This window comes from Eleutherodactylus coqui, chromosome 9, assembly GCF_035609145.1.
Source record: "Eleutherodactylus coqui strain aEleCoq1 chromosome 9, aEleCoq1.hap1, whole genome shotgun sequence".
Lineage (NCBI taxonomy): Eukaryota > Metazoa > Chordata > Amphibia > Anura > Eleutherodactylidae > Eleutherodactylus > Eleutherodactylus coqui.
The window spans coordinates 102,787,376-102,810,597 of record NC_089845.1 but is presented as its reverse complement, the minus strand read 5'-3'; the positions used below and the strand labels follow the sequence as shown (position 1 = coordinate 102,810,597).

General features: G+C 42.3%; 1 protein-coding gene across 4 annotated transcripts in view; it reads left to right on the top strand.

The window, feature by feature from the left end:
• CSPP1 (centrosome and spindle pole associated protein 1) overlaps positions 1 to 23,222 on the top strand; it is a 73,915-nt gene that overhangs the window by 24,027 nt on the left and 26,666 nt on the right. For all 4 annotated transcript variants that reach the window (XM_066578260.1, XM_066578259.1, XM_066578258.1 and 1 more), the window contains 12 exons: positions 1,084 to 1,173; positions 1,730 to 1,831; positions 2,169 to 2,257; positions 2,606 to 2,702; positions 3,118 to 3,175; positions 8,846 to 9,120; positions 10,458 to 10,576; positions 16,957 to 17,035; positions 17,462 to 17,579; positions 17,663 to 17,810; positions 20,117 to 20,254; positions 22,991 to 23,103. In XM_066578260.1, coding sequence (XP_066434357.1) covers positions 1,084 to 1,173; positions 1,730 to 1,831; positions 2,169 to 2,257; positions 2,606 to 2,702; positions 3,118 to 3,175; positions 8,846 to 9,120; positions 10,458 to 10,576; positions 16,957 to 17,035; positions 17,462 to 17,579; positions 17,663 to 17,810; positions 20,117 to 20,254; positions 22,991 to 23,103 — 1,426 coding nt within the window. The remainder of the gene's footprint in view (positions 1 to 1,083; positions 1,174 to 1,729; positions 1,832 to 2,168; positions 2,258 to 2,605; positions 2,703 to 3,117; positions 3,176 to 8,845; positions 9,121 to 10,457; positions 10,577 to 16,956; positions 17,036 to 17,461; positions 17,580 to 17,662; positions 17,811 to 20,116; positions 20,255 to 22,990; positions 23,104 to 23,222) is intronic.

The following is a 23,222-nucleotide window of genomic DNA, read 5'->3' as shown; positions in this document are numbered from 1 at the left end:
ATGTTATTACATTTTTTTCTTGGAGAAGGGGTGACCAAAAAAACCGCAATTCTGGTGTTTTTCTCTAACGAAGTTCACCATGTGTGGTAAATAATGCATTACTTTGATAGATCACACTCTTACGGACGCAGCGATACCAAATATGTATTTTTGTCTAATTATTTACATTATTTTATTGTAAATATGGCAAAAGTTTTTTTGTTTTTTTTTTAACTTTCAATACTTTTTATTTTTTTTATATTTAGCAAAACTTTTTTAAACTTACTTTTACTTTTTTTAAGTTTTTTTTTTTAGTCCCCAGAGAGGAATAGAGCTTGCAATGTTTTGATCGCTCCTGCAGTATGATGTAATGCCATAGCATATCTTCATACCCCGATCTGACAGGCAATCTATTAAGTCATGCCAAAAGGCTTGGCTTGATAGGCAATCTACAATGGTAGCCATGGGGACTTTTAGAAGGCCCCCAGCTGCCATGGCAACTGCCCGGCAAACCGCGATCATATCGCAGGGGGCAGTCGGGGCATTTAAATGCCGCTGTCAGAATTGACGGTGGCATTCAAAAGTTTAGCAGCTCTGATGAGTAGTGCGGCTTATCTGAGCTGTTGCGCTCTGGTGGCAGCTGTAGGAAACAGCCGGCACCCACGTTGTATGGAGCGAGATCGCCCCGCAATCTCCCTTCATACATACTCCAAAGCTGCAGGATGTAACTGTAAGCCCTGCAGCATTAAAGGATTAAAGACTGTGTACACCTTTGTGCTCTTGATTTTCTTTTAATCAGTGTGCTTTTGGAAATTAAAAAGTTTTTTAATATGTTTTCATTACAAATGTCTGGTAGATTTATATGCTTCTATTGTTTTCCAAGGCACTGCAAACTGGAGGAGTGAAATCTTAGCAAAATCTGTCAGTCAGACTAAACTGATGGGTCCTCCTCTAGCCTGCACCTCTGTTGTGAAGGTGCATTTACTGCCTTTCCACTGAGCTATTACAGAGGGCTGTATGATTTCTGCCTTCTGTATGCATATAAATGTCAACTAAATGCACTATAATTGTCATCAGATCATAAGTACCAGAACTTCTTTACAGAGTATTACATCATCATGGTGATGTTCAGGAGAGCCATGAATACCGACCAGATCGAGCTTCTTACTTTCAGATTGAAAGAAATGATCACAGGTAGGAAAACGTCATCAATTTCTCTGAAAATGTAAGGTATTATAATAAATGATAGGGCCTGGCTCTTTCAAATTGGAGCCGCCGCAGTGACCAGCTGATTGTCATGGACTTGCTTACCACCGCTCCTCTCAGATTGCTGATTTTGGTGAGGGTAGTCGCAGCTGGCCAAACATTTTCCTTGCAGTGGTAGATGCAGAGAAAACGTAACGTTACATGGCGGCCACTAAGATATGTGGCCATCCGTTTAAATGCAATGATTGATACGGCCAAAATGGGAACTACTCTTACAAAGTGGTTCTCCATTATGGCTCATAGAGGAGCATTCACTTCAATGGGAGCTGTGCCTGCAGTACCACACTCGGCCACTGCACAACATATGAAGCTATCTGCTTCCTGCTCCATATAGGGTGGCAGCTGGCCCAGCGAACAGCTGATCATCTGGGATGTTGGATTCCTGCTGATCAGCTATTGTTGCTTTATCCTGAGAATAGGTCAGCAATTTTTAAGAGCTAAAAATCCTACTTTAAATTTTTTTGTTATTTTTGACAAAATCCAGGCCATATAAAGAGAGGAGGGATCAAGAATATCCCATGGATTATGAGGATGATTTCCGAGAGCAATCAAATCGAAGGCCTGTTACTTCACTTACGAAGACCAGGTAAGTTTAGTCTCCTCCCTAGAGAAGGATCAGAGCTCATCACAGCGTAAAAGGGAAACCTACTCTAACATTTCCTTAGGGATTGTTTCCTCTCTGTCATCTTATGAAATTGATTCCTAGTTTGGAGCAAAAAATATCTTCAAAAGCTAATCGTTATTGCTTTTAAAATAGTGTTTTTTGAGATTTGCTTTAGCTCTTAGTATGTTGTGCACTCTTGGAAGTATTAAAAAAAGACTACACGCCATTTTTTCCGTGGTCCGTAATATTTTATGCACATTCACTTCTGGTTTAGGTCTTTAACTGTAATGTTTGATTCCATATTTTTATTTTTCATTAGGTTAAAAACTGAAAACCCAGCTCAGCAGACCGAGCGCGCAAAGTCGGCCACCATAAAAGACGAAACCTTCTCTACGGGCCTGCTGCTTGGTATGGCATATAAAACACAATCGCAGAAAGCAAAATTGCAATTTCACATTTATCAGGCTCTGCATATTTTATGTAAACTAACCTCCTGCTTACTGGTTAGTATGATGGCTGTAACGTGTGCTAAAATGTGCCTGTATTACACTCTTCTTGAGGGCATTTTGCTATGATATGCCAGCATTGACTGATATGCTGTGATCCAACTTATGTGACCACATCCAGCGCCAGCAGTGTTTGCACAGTCCTGTGCCACCTCTGTTGGTTCTGCTTGGACCTCTTTGAAGGCCACATAGTCAGCTTTTTATATCTTTGGGATGTTGAATATTAGTACCTCCTTCATTTGTATTACAGGTGGAGCAGATAAAGATGAGGCTCAGAAGAGAAGGAAGGAGCGTTACAGGCAAGAATTAATGGAACAGATGGCTGAACAGCAGAGAAATAAAAGACGGTACATGTATAGTTTATGACTTCATACTAACACAGGGATTTAGGGTCCCGTCAGCTATCATAATGTACTAGTAAATACACATAATAATGCTAGAGCACTCTGTGTTGTGCTATTCCTCTGTTAAGCCCTATTTAGATGGGACGAATGTCGGGCAAACAATGCCCGACGCTCGTTCCCGCACAGATATACTCCCGTGCTGCTGCACATGAGCTTGTATCGCTGTCTCACGGCGGGGGGCAGGAGCAGATTTCAGTTCTCGCTCCCCTCCCGCACCTCTCCATTCAGTTAACATAGTGGCCCTACAATACTGAATGGTTGCTATTTGCACTGCACTATCATAGTTAAACTCATCACTCATCGTTTATGCAGCATGTCCCCTTTTAAGTAACTAACATTTTTGGATTTACTTTTCCAGAGAGAAAGAACTGGAACTGAAAGTTGCCGCTTCTGGAGCTATAGATCCTGAGAAGCAGGTGAGTCGCAATGTTTTTTAAAGTTTTGTGCTTCAAAACTGCTTTCTGCTACCCATTTCCTCCCTCTTTACTTTATCTAGGCTTCAGATGTTCCACCTCATTGCAGACATGCTGGTGGAAAAGACAGGAAATTAGGGTCCTCACTTCTAGCTACAGGGGTGGGAGTCCCCAAGCGGTGGATAGATGATGGCTCTAACCATCTGGAATGTTTATTTTGTCAATGCCCTGAATACCCTCAGTAACTTCTACTATTTAAATACTATAATCTTATTTATGGCCTCTTGGCTATGGCATTTGTCCACTAAACCTAAATTTGGAAGCAACACGAAACTTTAAGAAGAACATAAACCTCAATCCATATGCCCCGTTAAGGCATCTGAACGTCACAGAGCAGGGAACTCCCTCTTTGTGCCGGAATGGAGAGCTGCTCTACTGGACGTTGGGCCATCATGTAATGCTCCATTTTCCCCACAGTGGCTGCTGCAGAGGAAATGCCTGACTAGCTCTGATTTCCAACTGATTTTGCCAGGAGTGGGACCTAGGGCAAGCAGCTGTTTATCCTGGGTGTCACATACTGAAATGGATTTCCTATCATAGTTCGGTGTGGACAATATCCCCATCCTATGTAACACATATAGAGGATGCTTTTAATACACTGTTTGGCATCTATTTACTTTATTTTCTATGTAAATATTTTTGTCCATTATTTTTTTGGTTAAGCTACTTCAATCTAGTAAGACTGGTTAGGTGGTTCGGTATATCTTTCATGCTGTTTTGTCTTAAGTGTATTATTTTGCTAATTGTTCTTACATGCTTTTTCTAGCTAAATGAAGAGGAGGTAAATTGAGCTGATTTTTATGTGTTTCCTTCTGCAAAGATGCTGTATAAATATTGATGGCTTCTTTCCTTACTTTTTGCTTGCATGGATGTAGTAGTTTGGATCATGTAGACCTCAGCACATTTTTAACATTTGCATGCATTTGAAATTGGTTTTAAAGGCTGCTACTACTGATAGGACATATTTGTCTTAAACAACTTTTCATTATACCGGGCAACAAAAAATGAGCAATTTGTATGCTTACATGATGTGAGCCACTGGAGGACTGGTAGCAGCCTTTAAGAACCATACAGTGACTTAAATGGTGTGTTCACATGTAGCTGATTTACTATGGATTTTGGTGCGGATCTGCAGCAGTTTTAACCACTTTAATTTGAAATCAATTGAAATGGTGAAATCTGCTGCAGATCTGCACCAAAGTCCACAACTAATCAGTAACTTGTGAATGCACTCAAATTTGTGTGTTTGAATTGCTAGATATTACAGATGAGCGAGCATGCTCGGTTAGAGAAATTACTCAAGCGAGCGTCGGCATTTTCGAGTAACTGCCTGCTCATCCGAAAAGATTCGGGGGGGAGCACGGGAAGAGAGAGATCTCTCCCCCCCTGCCCCCCGGATCTTTTCGGACGAGCAGGCAGTTACTCGAAAATGCCGATGCTCGCTCGAGTAGTTTCCCTAACCGAGCATGCTCGCTCATCTCTACTAGATATGTTTTATTGCTAAGTATATAAAAAAAAGTTTTAGCCAATTCAAAGTGCTGAGGATTAACCAGTTGTCGGACAACAGCTTTTCCCCCCCATTCTTCCATGTACATGCTGAGTGTGCATGATATCTCAATAGAAACAGGGAAATAACATTCAAAACTTGTATTGTTCATATTAGATTATCATTAGATCCAATACCTGTAAATATTTTCCAAGTTTCTGTATTGCAGTAGGTGTGCACATTTATATGCCATGCTAAGCCGGTAGTGGATAGAATATTAAAATGAACCCTGACTCCGCTTTTTGGGGAGTATTCGTATTTTTTTTTTTTTTTAGTCATCTCAAAACTACAATGGAAATTAATCAGTACACCGAGGCTGTCCATGGACGAACAAACATATAAAGCAACCAGAAAAAAGACCGATGTTATGAGCAATGGTCCGTCTTGCATAATTCAGCAATAGAGCCAATATGCCTAAGAGAAAAGAGGAAATAGAATCTCTTTCAGTTAAATAACCAGAACAAACTTAGTGCACCGGTGGGGTCTGCGGTACCATCATGTACTGGTGGGGTCTGCGGTACCATCATGTACTGGTGGGGTCTGCGGTACCATCATGTACTGGTGGGGTCTGCGGTACCATCATGTACTGCTGGGGCCTGCGGTACCATCATGTACTGCTGGGGCCTGCGGTACCATCATGTACTGCTGGGGCCTGCGGTACCATCATGTACTGCTGGGGCCTGCGGTACCATCATGTACTGCTGGGGCCTGCGGTACCATCATGTACTGCTGGGGCCTGCGGTACCATCATGTACTGCTGGGGCCTGCGGTACCATCATGTACTGCTGGGGCCTGCGGTACCATCATGTACTGCTGGGGCCTGCGGTACCATCATGTACTGCTGGGGCCTGCGGTACCATCATGTACTGCTGGGGCCTGCGGTACCATCATGTACTGCTGGGGCCTGCGGTACCATCATGTACTGCTGGGGTCTGCGGTATCATCCAACAATGTACTGGACTGGAAAATCCAGAAACTAAGTTTTCCTGTAATCTTGCACAAATTAGTTCCACTATTTATGCCCACTATATTTTGGGCTCTAGTGGTCCCGACTTGGCTACTAACACTAATGGTCCAACGCGTTTCAATAGAGGTATAATCTTCAGGGACCTAAATACCCTCATACAGTGGTACGATCGTGGTATGTCCCAGATGTAAATGGGTATGATACCCCATGATCAGGAAAGATGGTATCACTTAGAGCCCCCTACTTAAATAATAGGTGGACTAACTACCATCTGGACAAAGCCCATACTCTTTCAAGAACTTCTAGTGCAATCTGATCAAAAAGAAACTCCGTATTCTGGCATCAGCAAAATAGTTGCTCACAAGATTTTTAAAAGATAAAATATCAGATATTGCCAAAAACAATCAAAAGATAAATCAAACGAAAGAAATAATAAATAACTAACAACCCTGATGGTGGATTGTCGGTGCCAAGATTACAGGAAAGCTTAGTTTCTGGATTTTCCAGTCCAGTACATTGTTGGCTGGTACCGCAGACCCCACCACTGCACTAAAGTTTATTCCGGTTATTTAACTGAAAGAGATTCTATCTATTTCCTCTTTTCTCTTTGGCATATTGGCTCTATTGCTGAATTATGCATAGGGATCATTGTTCATAACATCAGTCTTTTTTCTAGTTGCTTTATATGTTTGATCGTTCATGGATGGGTGATTTTTCTACTATTTCCATCTTTTTAGTAAGTATCTCATAAAATTCATTATTTTAGGCGTCTAGTCAGTGAAATTGCTATTCAATAATGGGTCGCTTCTGCTTTAGTTACAGTACACTGAGGCTGCATTTACATGAACGATTTTCATGTGCTCGTTTTGTCGGATCGCAAGATGGACAGAACTCGCATGTGAAAAGAACCCATTTATACACGCAAATTGTTGAGATCAAAATTTGCAGCCTGTTTTATTTTTGGGAGATTCTTGTTCAAGAAACGCCCATTATTTCCTATAGGAGCATGAAAAAAAACGCATTGTATTCGCATGCCATCCAATGGCGATGCATTTTACTACTTGAGCCACGTGTTTTTTTTTCACTTGTGTGAAAAACGCAACTAAATCTGACCCTTATTGAGCATTTTAAAGCAAAAATGCTTCTCTCTAATTCATAAAAACTCAAAAATTTCTGTTATAAGATTTGTCAATATCAAGAGGTTTTTCTTGGGCTGTGATGTCAATACAATGTTCTCGTCTTTTCTGTTTTGTAAATAACAGGGATTGAACCATAATGCAAAATCGCAGGAAAGCAGTCAAGGTTTTCACTGATTGATATTGCAAGTTTCCATGTAAATACAGTTTAAGGGTGTATCTAGACGACCGTCTATCAGCCGGGTATTCATGCCGACCGATATACGGCATCTCTCTCTGCAGGGGGAGGAGGCTGGAAGAGCTGGCAGCAGTGCTCTGAGCTCCCGCCCCTTGTCCGCCTCCTCTCCACCCCCTCTCCGCCCCTCTGAACCATTTGCAATGAGAGGAGGTGGGACGGGGCAGGGCTAAGTTCCAGGAATTAGCTCTGCCCCCGCCCCGCCTCTTCTCATTGAAAATAGTACAAGGGGGTGGAAAGGAGGCGGGAGCTCAAAGCATTGCTCCCTGCTCTTCCAGCCTCCTCCCCCTGCAGAGAGACGCCATATATCGGCTGGGCGTGAAAACCCAGCCGATTTTACGGTCGTCTGAATGCACCCTAACAGTGCGTTCACACGTCACGGAAACGCCATGGATGTTTTGCAGAGGAAATGCTGCATAAAAACTGCTGCTGAAACGTTTACTATTAAAGTGAATGGGATTTTCTGCTATAACTGTATTGTAGCTCTTACCTGCAGTTTTGCTACTTTTCTGCAACATGTAAATGCACCCTTACTCAAAACATTCCTCTGTTTTCCTGTAAAACATACAGAAGAGAATAACATAGTCAAACATTAGTGTGAACAGTGTCTAATTTACACCCAGCTCTCTGAACACTTCGCCAGCCTCTGGGAGAGAGCATCAAGCACGGGTCAATGGCAGACTGTTTCATGTTACAATATCAAGGTTATGCCCAAAAGGCTTCCTCTAAATATATGGCATCAGGGAATATATTGTCCCTTCATTTGCACACCTTAACTCTCATTTCTCATTTGTATCATTGTTGTCATAGCTTAAGACCATGGCTTTAGCTACTGCCACTAGGAGGCAGACACTAAGCAGAAAAAGTGTTAGCTCCTCCTACTAGCTATACCCCTCCTGCAGGCACCACTCCAACTAGTTTTAGTTCACTGTCTGTAGGAGACAGACCTGGTTCTCAGTCGTCATCAACAACCTCTTGGATTCAGGAAATCCAGTGAGGCAGGGCTCTCCATTACCCCAGTGAGGAGGATTCATTGTGTATCCTAATTGGCTGCTCCTACTGCTTGCATACAATCTAGTGAGAATGGTGCCTGTAGGAGGGGCATAGCTAGTAGGAGGAGCTAACTTTTTCTGCTTAGTGTCTGCCTCCTAGTGGCAGTAGCTATACCCAAGGTCTTAAGCTGTGTCCCACAATGAAAGAGATAAGAAATGGACTTTATGGTAAGTACAAAAATCTTGTTTTCAGCCACTGAATTTTGGCGTAATAGCCGCCATTCTGAGTGGCATTGCATCTTTCTTGTGTAAGACGTTGGTGCATATGCTTCATGAGTCATGGCAGTTTTACTATTCCTCGAATAGAGATCATGTTTTGGTACCCAAGGAGGTAATTTCAGATCTGCTGCTTCTTACGATGTGTAAGTTATTCAGCACTACTCTATTTCATATCAAGATTTTCCTGCTAGTGTTTTAAGTGGACTGGAACAAACTGAGTTACCCAAAGCCTGCATGTGGGCTATAGCAAATGTAGAAGTCAGCACTTTGAAGGTCTTCTTTCCAAATTTTTTTGGGTCATTTTTCATGAAATCCTAAAAATCCCCTTGAATTTGGGAAAATTGAAAAACAAATTTAGTTATATTTCTTGCTCCTGTTTAAAGCTTACTTAAATGCTACATAGTCTGGAAACTAACATGAAATCCAATACTGAAATATTTTTGAATTTCTTTGAACAGCCCGACAGGTTACGACAGTTTGGGGCAATAATCCGTCACCAGGAAATGACAGATCGAAATGTCCCCTATCGACCAGGAATACTTGTTGACTCCCAAAAGACAAGCACAACAATAGTTGAAAATAAGCCACTCTTTGAAGAAAAATCCCCACCAGAAAGACCTAGAGTAGCTTTTCAGGCTCCTCTCTCTGAGCCAGCTGTCACTGGAAACTCCTTTCCCAGCAACGAATACCACAGGGGAATATCCAACACCCTTGGAGAAATAGTTGCTCCCAGGTAAACATATCAGTCGAACTTTCAATTTATTTGTATTTATAGCAGTTTTTCTGTATAAATACATTTCTGAAGGCATACTGCTCATTCTAGTCGGGTTCCTGAGATTGTTTTGGCTAGAGACTCATTTGTCCGACAGCTATTTCTCCTAATTGCACCATAACCATGCATGCTCAGGAAATTGCGAATGAGCTTATCTCCCACGGTAGCAAAATATAAGACGTGTTTGAATCCAACATGCTGGATTCCTCAGATATTAGGGGGCGATTAAGAAGCCCCCATACATATGAGATTGTCACGTGATCCTGCTGAAATTTTTGGGTTGAAACAACTTTTATCCTATGTGTAGGGTTGGTTTATCTCTCACTTTTAAGTCTTCATTAACAAATCAGATGGTTTCCTTCAGCTACTGGGTCCTATCACAGCTGTTATACCCTTATAAAAACGTAAAAGACTAGATTAAATGGTGAAAGCCTCTACTGATCAATTATACTACCATTTTTTTTTTTTACTTTTAGTTTCACATCAGTCCCATGATGCATTAGCACAGCATTAGCTGAGATTACATCATTTTTGCCTACTGGAGGGACAGTTTAATTATTCGCTTTCATAGCCTTCTAAATAAACTACAGAGCATAATGAACTGTGATCTCCTCTATTATAACTATGTAACAGGAGCTGTGTGGTCATCTGTAACTGTGATAGGAGTGCCTGTGTCCCCCTCTAGGCAGTTTATGTGGTAGTTTTATGTAATAGCATCACACAGACTGAGAAATTAACTAGAAAATTAATCCATAACCCCAAGTAAATCTGAGCTGGTCAGAATTGAGAATCTGAGGGGAAAAAAGGCTGGTAGTTTCAGACAGAAAGAAGTAACTAACTAAAGTAATACTGGCTCACATATATACTGGGGTGATAGCTACATAATAAATGAATGCAAAGGAGTGGCCCTTTAAATAACCCGTTGTCAAATAAGTATCTGAGGCATCACATAATATGAAAAAAAAAAAAAAATATTCATGGGTGAAACTGTCTGTTTCTTTGGCTTTTAAACCACTAATCCTATCGGCATGAGATGTATGAATTATGCTAAAGATAATGGCTGTCTCTCAGCCGCAGACTCCACCTCTTTGTTTTCTATATTCAATAATGAACAATAGCAGGAGACTCACTTTGAGATTGGTCTATATCCTGGGTTTCAGTATTTCACAGTCTCCATTTTCTGGGTGGACCATCTTCAGACTACAGTGAAATCCAGAGATAAGGGGTATTCTAAAAATCTCATAAAGGTAAATACATGTTGTTTCAGAATATTTTTTTTTGCTTGTTTCTTGTTATAGGATTACAGTCATACCACCACCTCAACCCCCAGTTCTTGTAGATAACTACCGGACACCTTATGACGATGCTTACTACTACTATGGTGCTCGGAACCCGCTGGACCCAAACACTGCTTACTGTAAGGAATATTATTTTGTTTAATAGCAAGTACACTTAAAGGGGTTGTCCCGCGAAACAAAGTGGGGGTATACACTTCTGTATGGCCATATTAATGCACTTTGTAATGTACATTGTGCATTAATTATGAGCCATACAGAAGTTATCAGAAATTTTTCACTTACCTGTTCCGTTGCTAGCGTCCTCGTCTCCATGGAGCCGTCTAATTTTCAGCGTCTAATCGCCGGATTAGACGCACTTGCGCAGTCTGGTCGTCTTCTTTTCTGAATGGGGCCGCTCGTGCCGGAGAGCGGCTCCTGGTAGCTCCGCCCCGTCACGTGCCGATTCCAGCCAATCAGGAGGCTGGAATCGGCAATGGACCGCACAGAAGCCCTGCGGTCCACCGAGGGAGAAGATCCCGGCGGCCATCTTCACCAGGTAAGTAAGAAGTCACCGGAGCGCGGGGATTCAGGTAAGCACTGTCCGGTTTGCTTTTTTAACCCCTGCATCGGGTTTGTCTCGCGCCGAACGGGGGGGCTATTGAAAAAACCAAAACCCGTTTCGGCGCGGGACAACCCCTTTAAAGGGGTTATGTCACTAATGACTTTTATTCCCTATCTACTGGATAGGGGATAAATCTCTGATCACTTCAGGTCCAGCAAAATTCTGCAGAATTTATGGATTATCTGAGATCTGACAAATCAGGTGGAAAATTTGTGTAATTTATAAAACATGACGACAGCATTTTTTCCTGTAGACTCTGAAAGCAATACACTAACATTAAAGGTGTTTTTCCATTATAATATTAATGTAGGTCTGACCACTAGAACTCCAGCGATTCAGAGATCTGTACCCCTACATGAGATTAGAGCGGTGATGCACATGCATGACCACAGCTATGTTAACTTATATGGGATGGAGGGAGATCTATGAGCTTGGCAATTTTCTCCATCCATTGGATAGGGGATAAACATTATAGTGGGAACATTCGTTTAAGTTTAGAGTGTATTGCCTACAGAGTCTAATGTAATATGCTCTTGTCATGTTTTAAAAATATTTTAAATATTTCTCGTCTGTATTATTGGAGAAGACAGCTTAAGACCGTGGCTATAACTTCTGTCACTAGGAGGCGACACTAAGCAGAAAAGTGTTAACCCCTCCTACTAGCTATACCCCTCCTGCAAGCACCAAGCTACTCAGTTTTTAGCTTAGTGTCTGCAGAAGGCAGACCTCTTCAATCAATGGTCTTCAGGACAACATGGATGTGGGCAACACAGGGCAGGCAGGACTCTCCCTGTTCCCCCACGAGGAGGGCAGACAGCAAGTCGTCCTCCTCCAAGAAAAAAAGGAGGCACATCAGCTTTGTTTGATAGTGACCCGCCAACTATAGGATTTCCCGCCCTGGAGCACTTTCCCTGTCCGTAGGTCGACGAGTAGATGGGGTTCACTGCTATATGTGTGGGAGCATTCTTCAGCATCATTACACCTGGCAGAATAGGTAAGGAAATAGGTGAATCCCCTTTCTGCCCTGCCCCTGTAACAGCAGCCTCCTCCTGTGCTACTGTGCCCACCTTTGCCACCATGCGGCTGGTGTATTTTGCTGCTGTGCGGCTTTTATATTTTGCAGCCGTGCGGCTTGTGCATTTGCTACCATGCGGTATATTGCCACTGTGAGGCCTGTGTTTAGTGCCACCGCATAGCCGGTGTGCTTCGCACATCTCTGCCGTGTGGCTTGGGTGTGCAAATCAACTGTCCCGGCCGCCCTGCGTTTGGGCCAGCCGCCGCGGGTAGGCCCTGCTGTGGCCTGCGAGGCAGCTGGTGTTTCGCGCGTGTGAGGTCCTATGTGGCCAGTGCTGTGGCCGAGAGACGGCTTATGTGTTGTTATGCGGCCTAAGCTTCATAATGCGGCCAGTGGCGGCCACTGATCCATAGGAGGTAACTGTAATAGAGCCCCTGTCTTGAGGCCTACACTATGGAGGACTACTCTCCAATCTCTGCACAGCCCATCCTCCCCCCACCCCAAAAGCTATTGGGCCCTAATTCCTAGGCACATAGGCCCACCTCCACCCTGCCCTATCAACCTCAGCAGGGATCTGGGCTTGCTGAGACCTGCGGTATCTTCCATACTGGAAAGAGTACTATGCACAGGAATTCTCTGGACACATCGCTCCTCATTTCCGCTCCGGACCGGGTGAGCCCCTCCCCTGTTATTGCCCCTCCTGCAGTTCCCTGCAGGCAGTCTTAGCGCAGTGTTCGAGTCCAGATTAAACTAACCGGACAAGAAAGAGATATTACGGTAAGTACAAAAATCTTGTTTTTCCAACTCCCGATTTGTCAGATTTCAGATCTGTATATTTTGCTGGACCATATGATGGAAAGTAACATACTTTTCATTTGCAGTTGAAGATTTTGCTTATGCGATCTAGTGTGATCGCCTCTTGGGATCAGGAGTGAAACATCTATTCTTTGATTCTGGAGCAAATTGGCTTATGCTCTATGGGGGGAAAACGTGATTCTAGAGGCCTGCCCACGCTACTTCTTTTCAGTTCATCTTCTTTCCCATCCCTTAATGAAAATGTCTTTGTTAAATGATAGGGTTAAAAAAAAATCTCATTAAAGTGACTTAAGGTCATTTCAAAATTACACTTGTAGCATGATGATTGGTTTTGTACATTTGTGTCCTCAACCTGAAGGTGATTATGTTACTTTTCACTAATGAGATTTATTGTTCTGATTGGCATCTTACATAATGTACAGTATAGTGTGATACATTGATGAAGCATAAACCTAGAAGGTATTGTCTTGTAAATTCTACAATGTCAATGAAATCAGAAGTATTCGCTTTAAAAGGGCTTTTCGAGTAATATGTAATATACACAGAGGGTAGGCAATGGTTAAAAATAACTTAACTCATACTAACTGCTTCCTCTCCTTGCCGGTCCAGTGCCTCCGCTCCTATCCTCACAGCCAGCCTTTGTTCACAAAATACAGGGGTGGTGTGTCTGTATACACACGTCACGGCTGCAGCCAATCACTGGCTTCTGTGTTCTTGAGTCATATACTGCTGAGGCTAGTGATTGGCTGCTGTGGTCACGTGTATTCAGAACATAACTACTGCAGGCAATGTAAACAAAGATCAGATGTGATGATGGATGCGACAGCACTGACTCGGTGGGGGTAAGAAGCAATGATTATGGCTTAGTTTTTTATTTTTAACTATTCCCTGCCCTCTGTGCATTTTTCAGAAAACCCCTTTAATACTACGTTGTGAACAATTAGGTGTAATTCAATTACATATCTTGTTCCTTTGGAAGCATAGAATAGTTTAATGAGTTGTGGACATTGGTAGACAACAGTAAGTATCAGTATCACACATCCTGTGTCCACATGTGTCTGTGGTAAAGGGAGAGGTCAGCTGTGGTTGGCTGCTGGGGGCAACAGAGACCGCTTTCAGAACAATTGGACTGCTCTGATCATGGCTGTTGATCGTAGTATGTTCGAATTTTGTGCTGTGAACACTATGGAAGAATCAGCTACGCAGTTCGCTCAACAACATAATTTGCCGCATTCTGTTGCGCATCTTGAGCAGCAACAACAGCAATGCTTGCTGGGAAACAATGGCTGCATCGGCACTGTTCATCCTGCAACAAAGCGTCGTGCAGACCGAGGGAAAGACTAAGAAGGATTTTGCTGTACAAAATATAGAAAATTCAGGTCTACCAAAAACGCCATCATTAATGGTGAAATCTGTGCTGCATCACAGAAAAACGAGTTGCGTTCCTTCTTTGCAACCTTGGGCCGTGACGGAACATCACGTACTAAAACTTCTATAAAGGCCATTTTAGCTGTTCTATATAACCAGGCACAAGATTTATCATTGAAGCAAGCAAAATCGATGCTGAAGGAAGTGATTTTGAACGAACAAACGATTGGAGAAATTACACGCGAGAAGTTTGTTGCCGAGCCCCTCAAGATGCTCCACACATGGCAGGGCTTAGTGTCATAGTTCAAATTGAGGAGAGCTTCTTGATGGAACACCGGAAATACAATCGTGACCGACTTTTTTATGGAAATCTTGCTCCTCCCGCTTGTCAGAATTATGGTCGTCGTATTGCAGGGCCTTGGATTTTCAGCCTAGTCTGTAAGCTGCCCAATGGTGTTCAGGAAGTTCGTACCGTATATACCGGCGTATAAGGCGACGGGGCGTATAAGACGACCCCCCAACTGTCACCTTATACGCCGGTATACAGTGGAGAAAAAAAAAAAAATTATTACTCACCTCCCCCGGCGTTCTGTCGCGCTCCGGCAGGCTGTCGCTCGCTCCTCGTCCCCGCCGCAGCATAGCTTTCTGAATGCGGGGCTTGAAATCCCCGCTTCCAGAAAGCTAATACACACGCCGGCAGCCATGACATCATTGAATGGCTGTGATTGGCTAAAGCACACGTGGCTTCAGCCAATCACACTATTCAATGACATCATTGAATGGGTGTGATTGCTAACACGTGCGCCTTCAGCCAATCACAGCCATTCAATGATGTCATTGAATAGTGTGATTGGCTGAAGCCACGTGTGCTTTAGCCAATCACAGCCATTCAATGCTGTCATGGCTGCCGGCGTGTGTACTAGCTTTCTGGAAGCGGGGATTTCAAGCCCCGCATTCAGAAAGCTATGCTGCGGCGGGGACGAGGAGCGAGCGACAGCCTGCCGGAGCGAGCGACATCCTGCCGGAGCGCGACAGAACGCCGGGGGAGGTGAGTAATAAATTATTTTTTTTTACACTTTTTTTTTTTTTGTATTACCGGCGCATAAGACGACCCCCGACTGCAGAGCAGATTTTTCGGGGTTCAAAAGTCGTCTTATACGCCGGTATATACGGTATGTTCCACATTTTACGGTGAAATTAGTGTACTTTGCGCCCCATTATTGAGCACAATGTAGCATCTGGTATTACGATAATTTCAGACCAGTGGAAAGCTTATAGGAACATATCCATGTGGCCCAGTTCTAATTAATCACCAAACGGAGAATCACTCTGAAAATTTCGTCGACCTGTTGACACGTAGTGTATCTAATTCCATTGGGGCCATGCCTGTAACCTACCATCTGGGTTGGGGGCCATTTTCTTCATCATTGATTTATGATTTATCTTTTATTTCTCTGAGCAGCTATTAGGCAGGCAGGGGAATGTATTCATTGAAGGGACCCTATGGAGCATAAATGCCGTCGGTGGCTTTACTGACAAGCGATTGAGCTATACTGCTTACCTAATCGAGCATTATTTATCACGCAGTGGCAGTTTAGCTCTACATCTATCCGTTTGCTAATCAAGCACTGATAGATGTATGTTGGTAAGCTTGCAAGTTTTTTGATTGCCTGACTTTGATTAGAAGTCTGGCGGACAATTATCCTCTATGCTTGGTTCCATATCGATTTTTGTAGCAGAGGAGACTAGAACTAACCTCTCCCTATCCCAGCTGTCTGCAATTGGCATACGGGAAATGTCTGAGACCTCAGTGGAAAATTGCTCGACCATCATATATTAATAGCACTAGAAGAGAATATTGCGACACTAGTGCAGAGGGATAACGGTTTCTGAGGAACTACCGGATCGGTAGAGAAAGGTGTTGAACCGACCCAATAGGAATAATTTCCTGTTTGTAATAGACATTCCATCTCAAAACCAAATCTGTAAGGTATTACTACAACATCCGCGACTTCTATATGAGAAGTCTATGGTAGCTTATTTACGCAAAACCATTTGAGTTGCTCACAGATAGGTGACTTAGTGACAGTAACGGACTTGTGATCTATCCGACTGTCATTTAGTCACGTAAATTGTTTTCTCTGCGGTTTCTTTTGCTGTAAAATCCGCAGTTTGTGTTTGTAGCCCAACAAATTTTAATGAATGAATAATAAGTTTTCGATATATGTCTATTCTGTGAAGGGCTTCTGTTGAATATAATAGACTATTTCTGCCCCTGTGAATTTATTTTCCATTGGGGCCACGGATTAACCGAAATACTCAGAAAAATGCGTGGCACATCACAGACTTTGTTACCTGGCCATTTGTGTGAGTACTGGTGGAAGAAAACACATACTGATGCTCCATTCTACCATATTTTGAATGAAATAGCAAGGCAATTTCCATTGTCTTGAAATGTCAATGCGTCTTATTGTTTTCTTGTTGTTTCTTGATCAATTCTTTATTTAAAACGTTACGTGGACAAATGCTAAATTACAATGCTTTTCAATGGACATATGCTAAATGACAATGCTTTTCAATGGACATATGCTGTAGTAATACCATTAGTATCTGTCTCAAGTCCTTACAAGACATAATAGACTGGTTGCTATTGGGTTAGAAACGGTTTCTAATTTATGACTTTATCCCTCTTCACACAGATGCCCCTAGTATGGTGGCTATGCAGGGCACTCCAGGTGCCACACATGTAATCCAGACTTATCCGGAAGATCATACACTGTAAGTAATAGTCAATAGTGGTTGGCATTCACTTGGTTTTTGCTAGATTTGGGGTGCCCTAGAGGCATACTAGACAATCTAGGTAAACAGTTTATTTGATGAGCTTAGTAAATAAACCACTTTCGTTCTGTATAGCAGATCTGGCACTAGTTGCTGACACTGATTCTTCATACTGAAATCAATTGTAAATGGCATTCTTTTTGCTAAAGGTTTACGTGACCACTGTTGTTTCTCTTGAGGTCGGCGGGGAGTTGTGGCACAGCAGAACTCCACTGATATCAGCAGTTATGAGCGTCCTGGCGATTTATTAGCGAATATCATTTTTTGTGTTTGGGATTATAAGTGCAAGCAGCTTTCTTTCCTACCAAAATCACTATTTAGTATGGTGAAAGAGAGTAGCTTAAAAAATGTCCTTATGTTTCACAGTGAGAATAAACAGAAATCATTTGCTGGAAGGGGGGCAACTTTAGGGGCATTTCCAGAAGAAAGACCTCGGCAGAACCGAGAGACTGTTCTTTCGTATCAGGAGGAACTGGAACGGCAGGTTTGTTAAAAAAGTTTGATGATTTTATGATGTAAATCCTAGCACTGTTGTATGCTTATTATGACGCAGTGCTTTATTCGCAGATAAGGGAAAAAAATGAAAAGCGCAGAAAAGAGAAAGAAGAAAGAGAACGTTATGAAGCTAAACTGGAAGCAGATATGAAGAGCTACAACCCATGGGGTAAAGGAGGTGGAGGAGCTCCACTGAAGGATCAAAAGGGAAATCTAATAAGTAAGTGCCCTTCCTGAGCCTCTGAGAGAGGGTTCCATTGGGTAATTTGAGGCAGAATGACTAACTAATGTCATTGGCCTTCGTTGTTAACAAAATAAGATGGTGTCTGATTAACACTGGATGGATGATTGGACAGAAAGAAATAACTAACCAGTTATCTGCCATCTTTAGATTCTTTATGCCTCTTTGTTAAGTTGTGAGGGCTTAAAAGCTTTGGAGGGGTATTGGTGTATCTTGACGCCACCAGGAAGTCCTGGTGGAGTCAAGAGTGACAGGGGGGTGATGCCCCCTGAAGCTGATTGGCTGCACAGTTGTCTGGGCTTCAGGTCCTGCCAGGCCACTAATGAAGGCTTGTGTGGAGCAGCATAGAGGGGCCCCCGATGCAGCCACGCACCCCCAGTTTTAAGTCTGTTCCCCCCTGGCGTGACAGCAGCATGCACCCCCTAACTCACCGATTACATAGTCAGATTGCAGAGGGCAGCAGAGTCAAGGCGGCCCCCCCTTCCCTCCCATGTCATGTTCACCTCCCGTTCCCCGGCGGGGGGAACAGTGTTAGGCGATGGCCACAGACAGCAGCACCACTGCACGCTTCGCCCACAGCGGCGGGACAGCATCAGGAGCTCTTAAGTGTGCGTGGGGGAACGGCCATTAGGGAGTTGAGGGTCGCCGGGCTGCAGAGAGCAGGCAGCTGGAACTGAGCCCTCATCCTCCGGTCGGCCTGGAGGCATCCCAGACAAGCAGCGCCAAACGAAGCGGTGATTCACATCAGCAGCCTCTCCTTTGCTTTTACCTGGCTGCCTTAGGGTGAGGGTTCCTTTTATTCTTAGGGTTTCATTATTACCTGTAAACTGGCCGCATTCACAGCTCATAATGTAACCCTTAGTGCAAAAGGAACCCTGAGCCTAACGCACTAGGATCGGGTAAAAGCAATGCACATGCTGGTAGGACCTTCCAGCCTTGACCCAATCGGGAGCTGGGGGTGTGACAGGGGCATTCCTCCTATCAAACCCCTAGCTTCCGGTGGCATCAAGGTACATTAATACCCTTCGGAGGTGTTTATTGGATCTCTTAGTGGAGTTGAGCCGTATATTGTCAGAACTAAAGCAAAGCATATTTTTCTTAATCAGTATTTATTAAATTTTTAATTTGAAAAGATTACAAAGCAAAATAAAGAGAGATTACAGCGTGACATCCAATTTTGTGCAAGAGACCCTTGGTCCCATATTACTTCATACAGGTATATACAGTAGAATAGTGTCAACAAAAGAAAATGCAACACTTAAATTACCAATTTGGTCCATTACACTGCCTGGGTAGAACAAATCAAGTAAGTGAGGTAAATGAAATGTGATATCGGGCACGCCTTACACAAGCAGAGACTATAAATCAGGAGCTTTTTGGAAGGAAATCCAAGGATCCTAGATAGTTAGAAATCTATTAAAATACTCTGCATCTTCAGCTGCCAGCTCCTCCATTTTCATAATTTCATTAAACTTCTGGATCCATTCCAATATTGAAGGGTTCTGACTGGATTTACAATGTCATTGTATTATGGCATGTGCTGCCATCAAAAAAGGCGCATGAGGTCCTTCTTAATAGCCTTTATCGAACCAGGGAACATAGAGAGGAGTGTGATTCGAGGAGTCGCTTTGACGAAGCATCTAAAAACATTTGTGTACATGGAGAAAACTGCATCCCAAAAATGCTTAAGTATTTGGCTGTCCCACCACACGTGTAACATAGTACCAATCTCTGAACCCCACCTAACACTGACGATAAGGAGGGGTAAAGGTGATGTAGGAGTGCTGGACATCTATACCATCTGTACAGCAAAGCATTTTAAGGGAATTTTAAATTTCAATGTTATTTAGTATGGTGAAGACACTTGGGAATATTTTTGGCATTTTTGTGAATTTGTAAAGATTTTAGAATCTAGGACAGCACTTTAGTTCTGAAATTAAAATAGAAGGTGGAAACTTACTTGTTAGTGTTGAACTTATAGTTTGTAAAGAGGTTATTGCTAACTGATGGTCGAAACCGCTATCTAATGACCAATTCTTTAGTTTTCCCATTATCCGATAACTAATAGGCAGTGATGTTTAGTTGTGTCTGGTTTAGACAACCCCTTTTTGTTTGTGTTATTAGAAAGTGATGAATCTCGCATGAAATAATAGTTTGCATACTCACAATTATAGGCTAATTATATGCCTATTTCCATATTATATAGGCAATATATGGAGGATGTATGACTAAAGTATTATTGAAAGCTTTGATGTAAGTGAAAATGTCCTTCACTTTTATTTTAGCTGACCTTAAGCAGATGCATAAGCTAAATGAAGATGCCTATCAAAATCCTGAAGTTAGAGCTTATCAAGACAAGCGGGCAGTTGTGGCAGTTGACACCAGTCTAGCTGATAATACATCATCTACAAGTAAGATACCAGGTAAGTCAGTTCTGTCTTCCATATAAGTCAGGGGGGATAAATTAGCTTCTTATATGGAAAAAGAGCAACAGTAGTTGCAACTTTCTGTAAATCCTGGACTGGGTACATGACAGGGGCTGCTTGGCAGATTTTAGCCTGCGAGGCAAGCACACAGTACTGGCCCATGAATAGAGGCCTTTCCTCAAGGTGGAAACGGTGCGAATTGCCGAACCAGGCCAAATCATGTCCACCTTCTGCGACCATTGTCCGCCGTGGGTGGTCACAATTTGGTAGTGTACACCCAGCAGACTGTGTGTTTCTAGCATTAACCTATTTATTTGTTTAACATAAATACAGCACCAGAACTAACCCTTACCTGCATACAACAAACGAACCAAGCTTATATAACTGAATACAGCATCAGAACCAAGCTCGTAACATAAATACAGCACCAGAACCACGCTCAGTACATAAATACAATACTAGAATCAAGCTTATAACATAAATACAGCTCAAAAACTGACCTCTTGTATGTACATTTAGCATCAGAACAAGCTCAATACATAAATACAGCACTCGAACCAAACTGATAACAAATCAGCATCAGAACCAAGCTCATGCCATATTTGGTACCAGAACCAAGCTCACATAATTAATGCAATACAAAAAACAAGTTCTAATAATAAATGCTGCACCAAAACCAGGAACTATATTCCTTTTCTATCTTAGCCAAGGCTGCCGATTAAAAAAAAAAATAAAAAAATCAATACTCACCTAGCAGGTGAAGCCGCTGTCCCCAGCGCCACTGTCAGGACCTTGTGTAGCCAGCAGATTGCTGTGATTGACTGAGTGACAGCCGGCTGAGCCAATCGGAGCCAGTGCTGAATGTGTCCAATCACTGCTATTCAATGGAGACCCTGCATTCTCAGCCTTGTGTGAGCAGCCCCAATGAAATGAATGGGAGCGTTGTACAGTGTTTAGCGCTGTGCTGAAAAAGCAGCACTAAACACTGTACAAAAATGCCTGTGTGAGGGAAGCCTTACTAAAGATTTTTACGTTACCCAATTTGTTCAAGACCCAACCTGAGGGACTGCCATTTTGGATTTAATAGTAACCAACAAGACCTGACAGAGTAACAGGGGTGCAAGTCAGGGGCAGCTGGGAAATAGTGACCATTATATAATAAATTTCCACTTGTACTTCAAAAGGGAGATTTAAAGGGAAACTATGAAAATACTAAACTTTAGAAAGGCAAAGTTTGATCAGCCCTTAATATTATTGACTGGGATAATGTCCTCAAAAATAAGAATACAGACAATAAATAGGAAATGTTTAACAATATCTTAAATACTTACTGTGAGTTTACAGGAATAAAAGAATTAGGAATAAGAGTAAACCAATGTGGCTCAATAAAAATATAAAGGGGGCAATAAACAACAAAAACAAAGCATTTAAAACTACCATACTAAAACAAGAAAGCAGCTGAGAAGCACTAAAGACCTATAAGCAAAAAAAATAAATTATGTAAAAAGCAGGTAAAAGCGGCAAAGATGGAGACAGAAAGACTTATTGCCAAGGAGAGTAAAACTAACCCTAATCTGTTCTTCAGTTATATAAATAGTTAAATGCTTAATACTGAAAGTGTAGGAAAAATTGTAGAGCATGATGAGGAGAAAGCAAATCTATTAAATAGTATTTTCTCCACTGTATTCACAGAAGAAAATGAAATGTCAGATGAGATACAGAGTGATAAAGTAAACTCTCCACTAAGGGAATTAAATAATGTGATAGGCAGATCATTGTTTCTTATGTTTAAGGACTCTGTAGTGATAGAGTCTGTTCCACTGGATTGGTGCATTGCCAATGTGGTGCCAATATTCAAAAAGGGACCAAAAAGTGAACCTGGAACCTACAGGCCAGTAAGTCTTACTACTTTTGTGCGTAAAATGCTTGAAGTATTTCTAAGAGAAGCTATCCTGCAGTACCTCAAGGAAAATAGCTAATTATATATAAACATGGGTTTATGAGGGGTCGCTCCTGTCAAACCAATCTGATCAACTTCTATGAGGAGTTAAGTTCTAGACTGGATCTTGTGTATCTGGACTTTCCCAAAGCGTTTGATGCATAAAAGGTTGGTATATAAAATGAGAAAGCTTGGTCAGAGCGAGAATGTGTGTAAGCTGGTAAGTAACTGGCTCAATGATAGAAAGTAGAGATTGGGTATTGATGGTACATACTCACGAGTTTCTCGGCCCCATATGGCGGCCCCCCCCATGTGAAGGTAGCCTTCGTTTGGAAAAAAGACTACTGAGGGCAGCCTAATAACTATAAATATATCATGGGACAATACAGAGATCTCTCCCATCATCTATTTGTACCAGGACTGTGACAGTAACAAGGGGGCGTCCTTTACGTCTAGAGGAGAGTAGGTTGTTTTTTTGTTTTTTTTTAACTACAGAGCATTGAGACTATGGAACTCTCTGCCTGAGGATTTGGTGATGGTGAACTCAATAAATAAGTTTAAGAGAGGCCTGGACGCCTTTCTTGAGCATTACAGTATTGCGTGTTATAGTCACGGGTTGTTGATCCGGGGATTTTTTCCCCTTAAATGGGGAAAATTGGCTTCTACCTCATTGTGTTTTTTTGCTTCTTCTGAATCAGCTTTAGAAGGAAGGTTGTGGAATAGGCTGAACTGGATGGATATGTCTTTTCGACCTAACATACTATGTTACTTATTAACTTGCTTTTGATTGTCAGGTTTTTCATTTGCAAATAATTCCCCATTTGCACGAGGCAATGTATTTTCTGAGCCACTAACTGAACAGCAGGTGCATCAACAAGAGTCCTACAAGAACTTCTTACGCCTACAGGTAATTAGTTATATGTTCTCCTAGCACAATTATTGCACAAGCTAACAGCAACCCTTGGTCATAAATATACAGTAGCAAATCCCACTAACAAGCTCTAGAGATGAATGATGCTATGCACA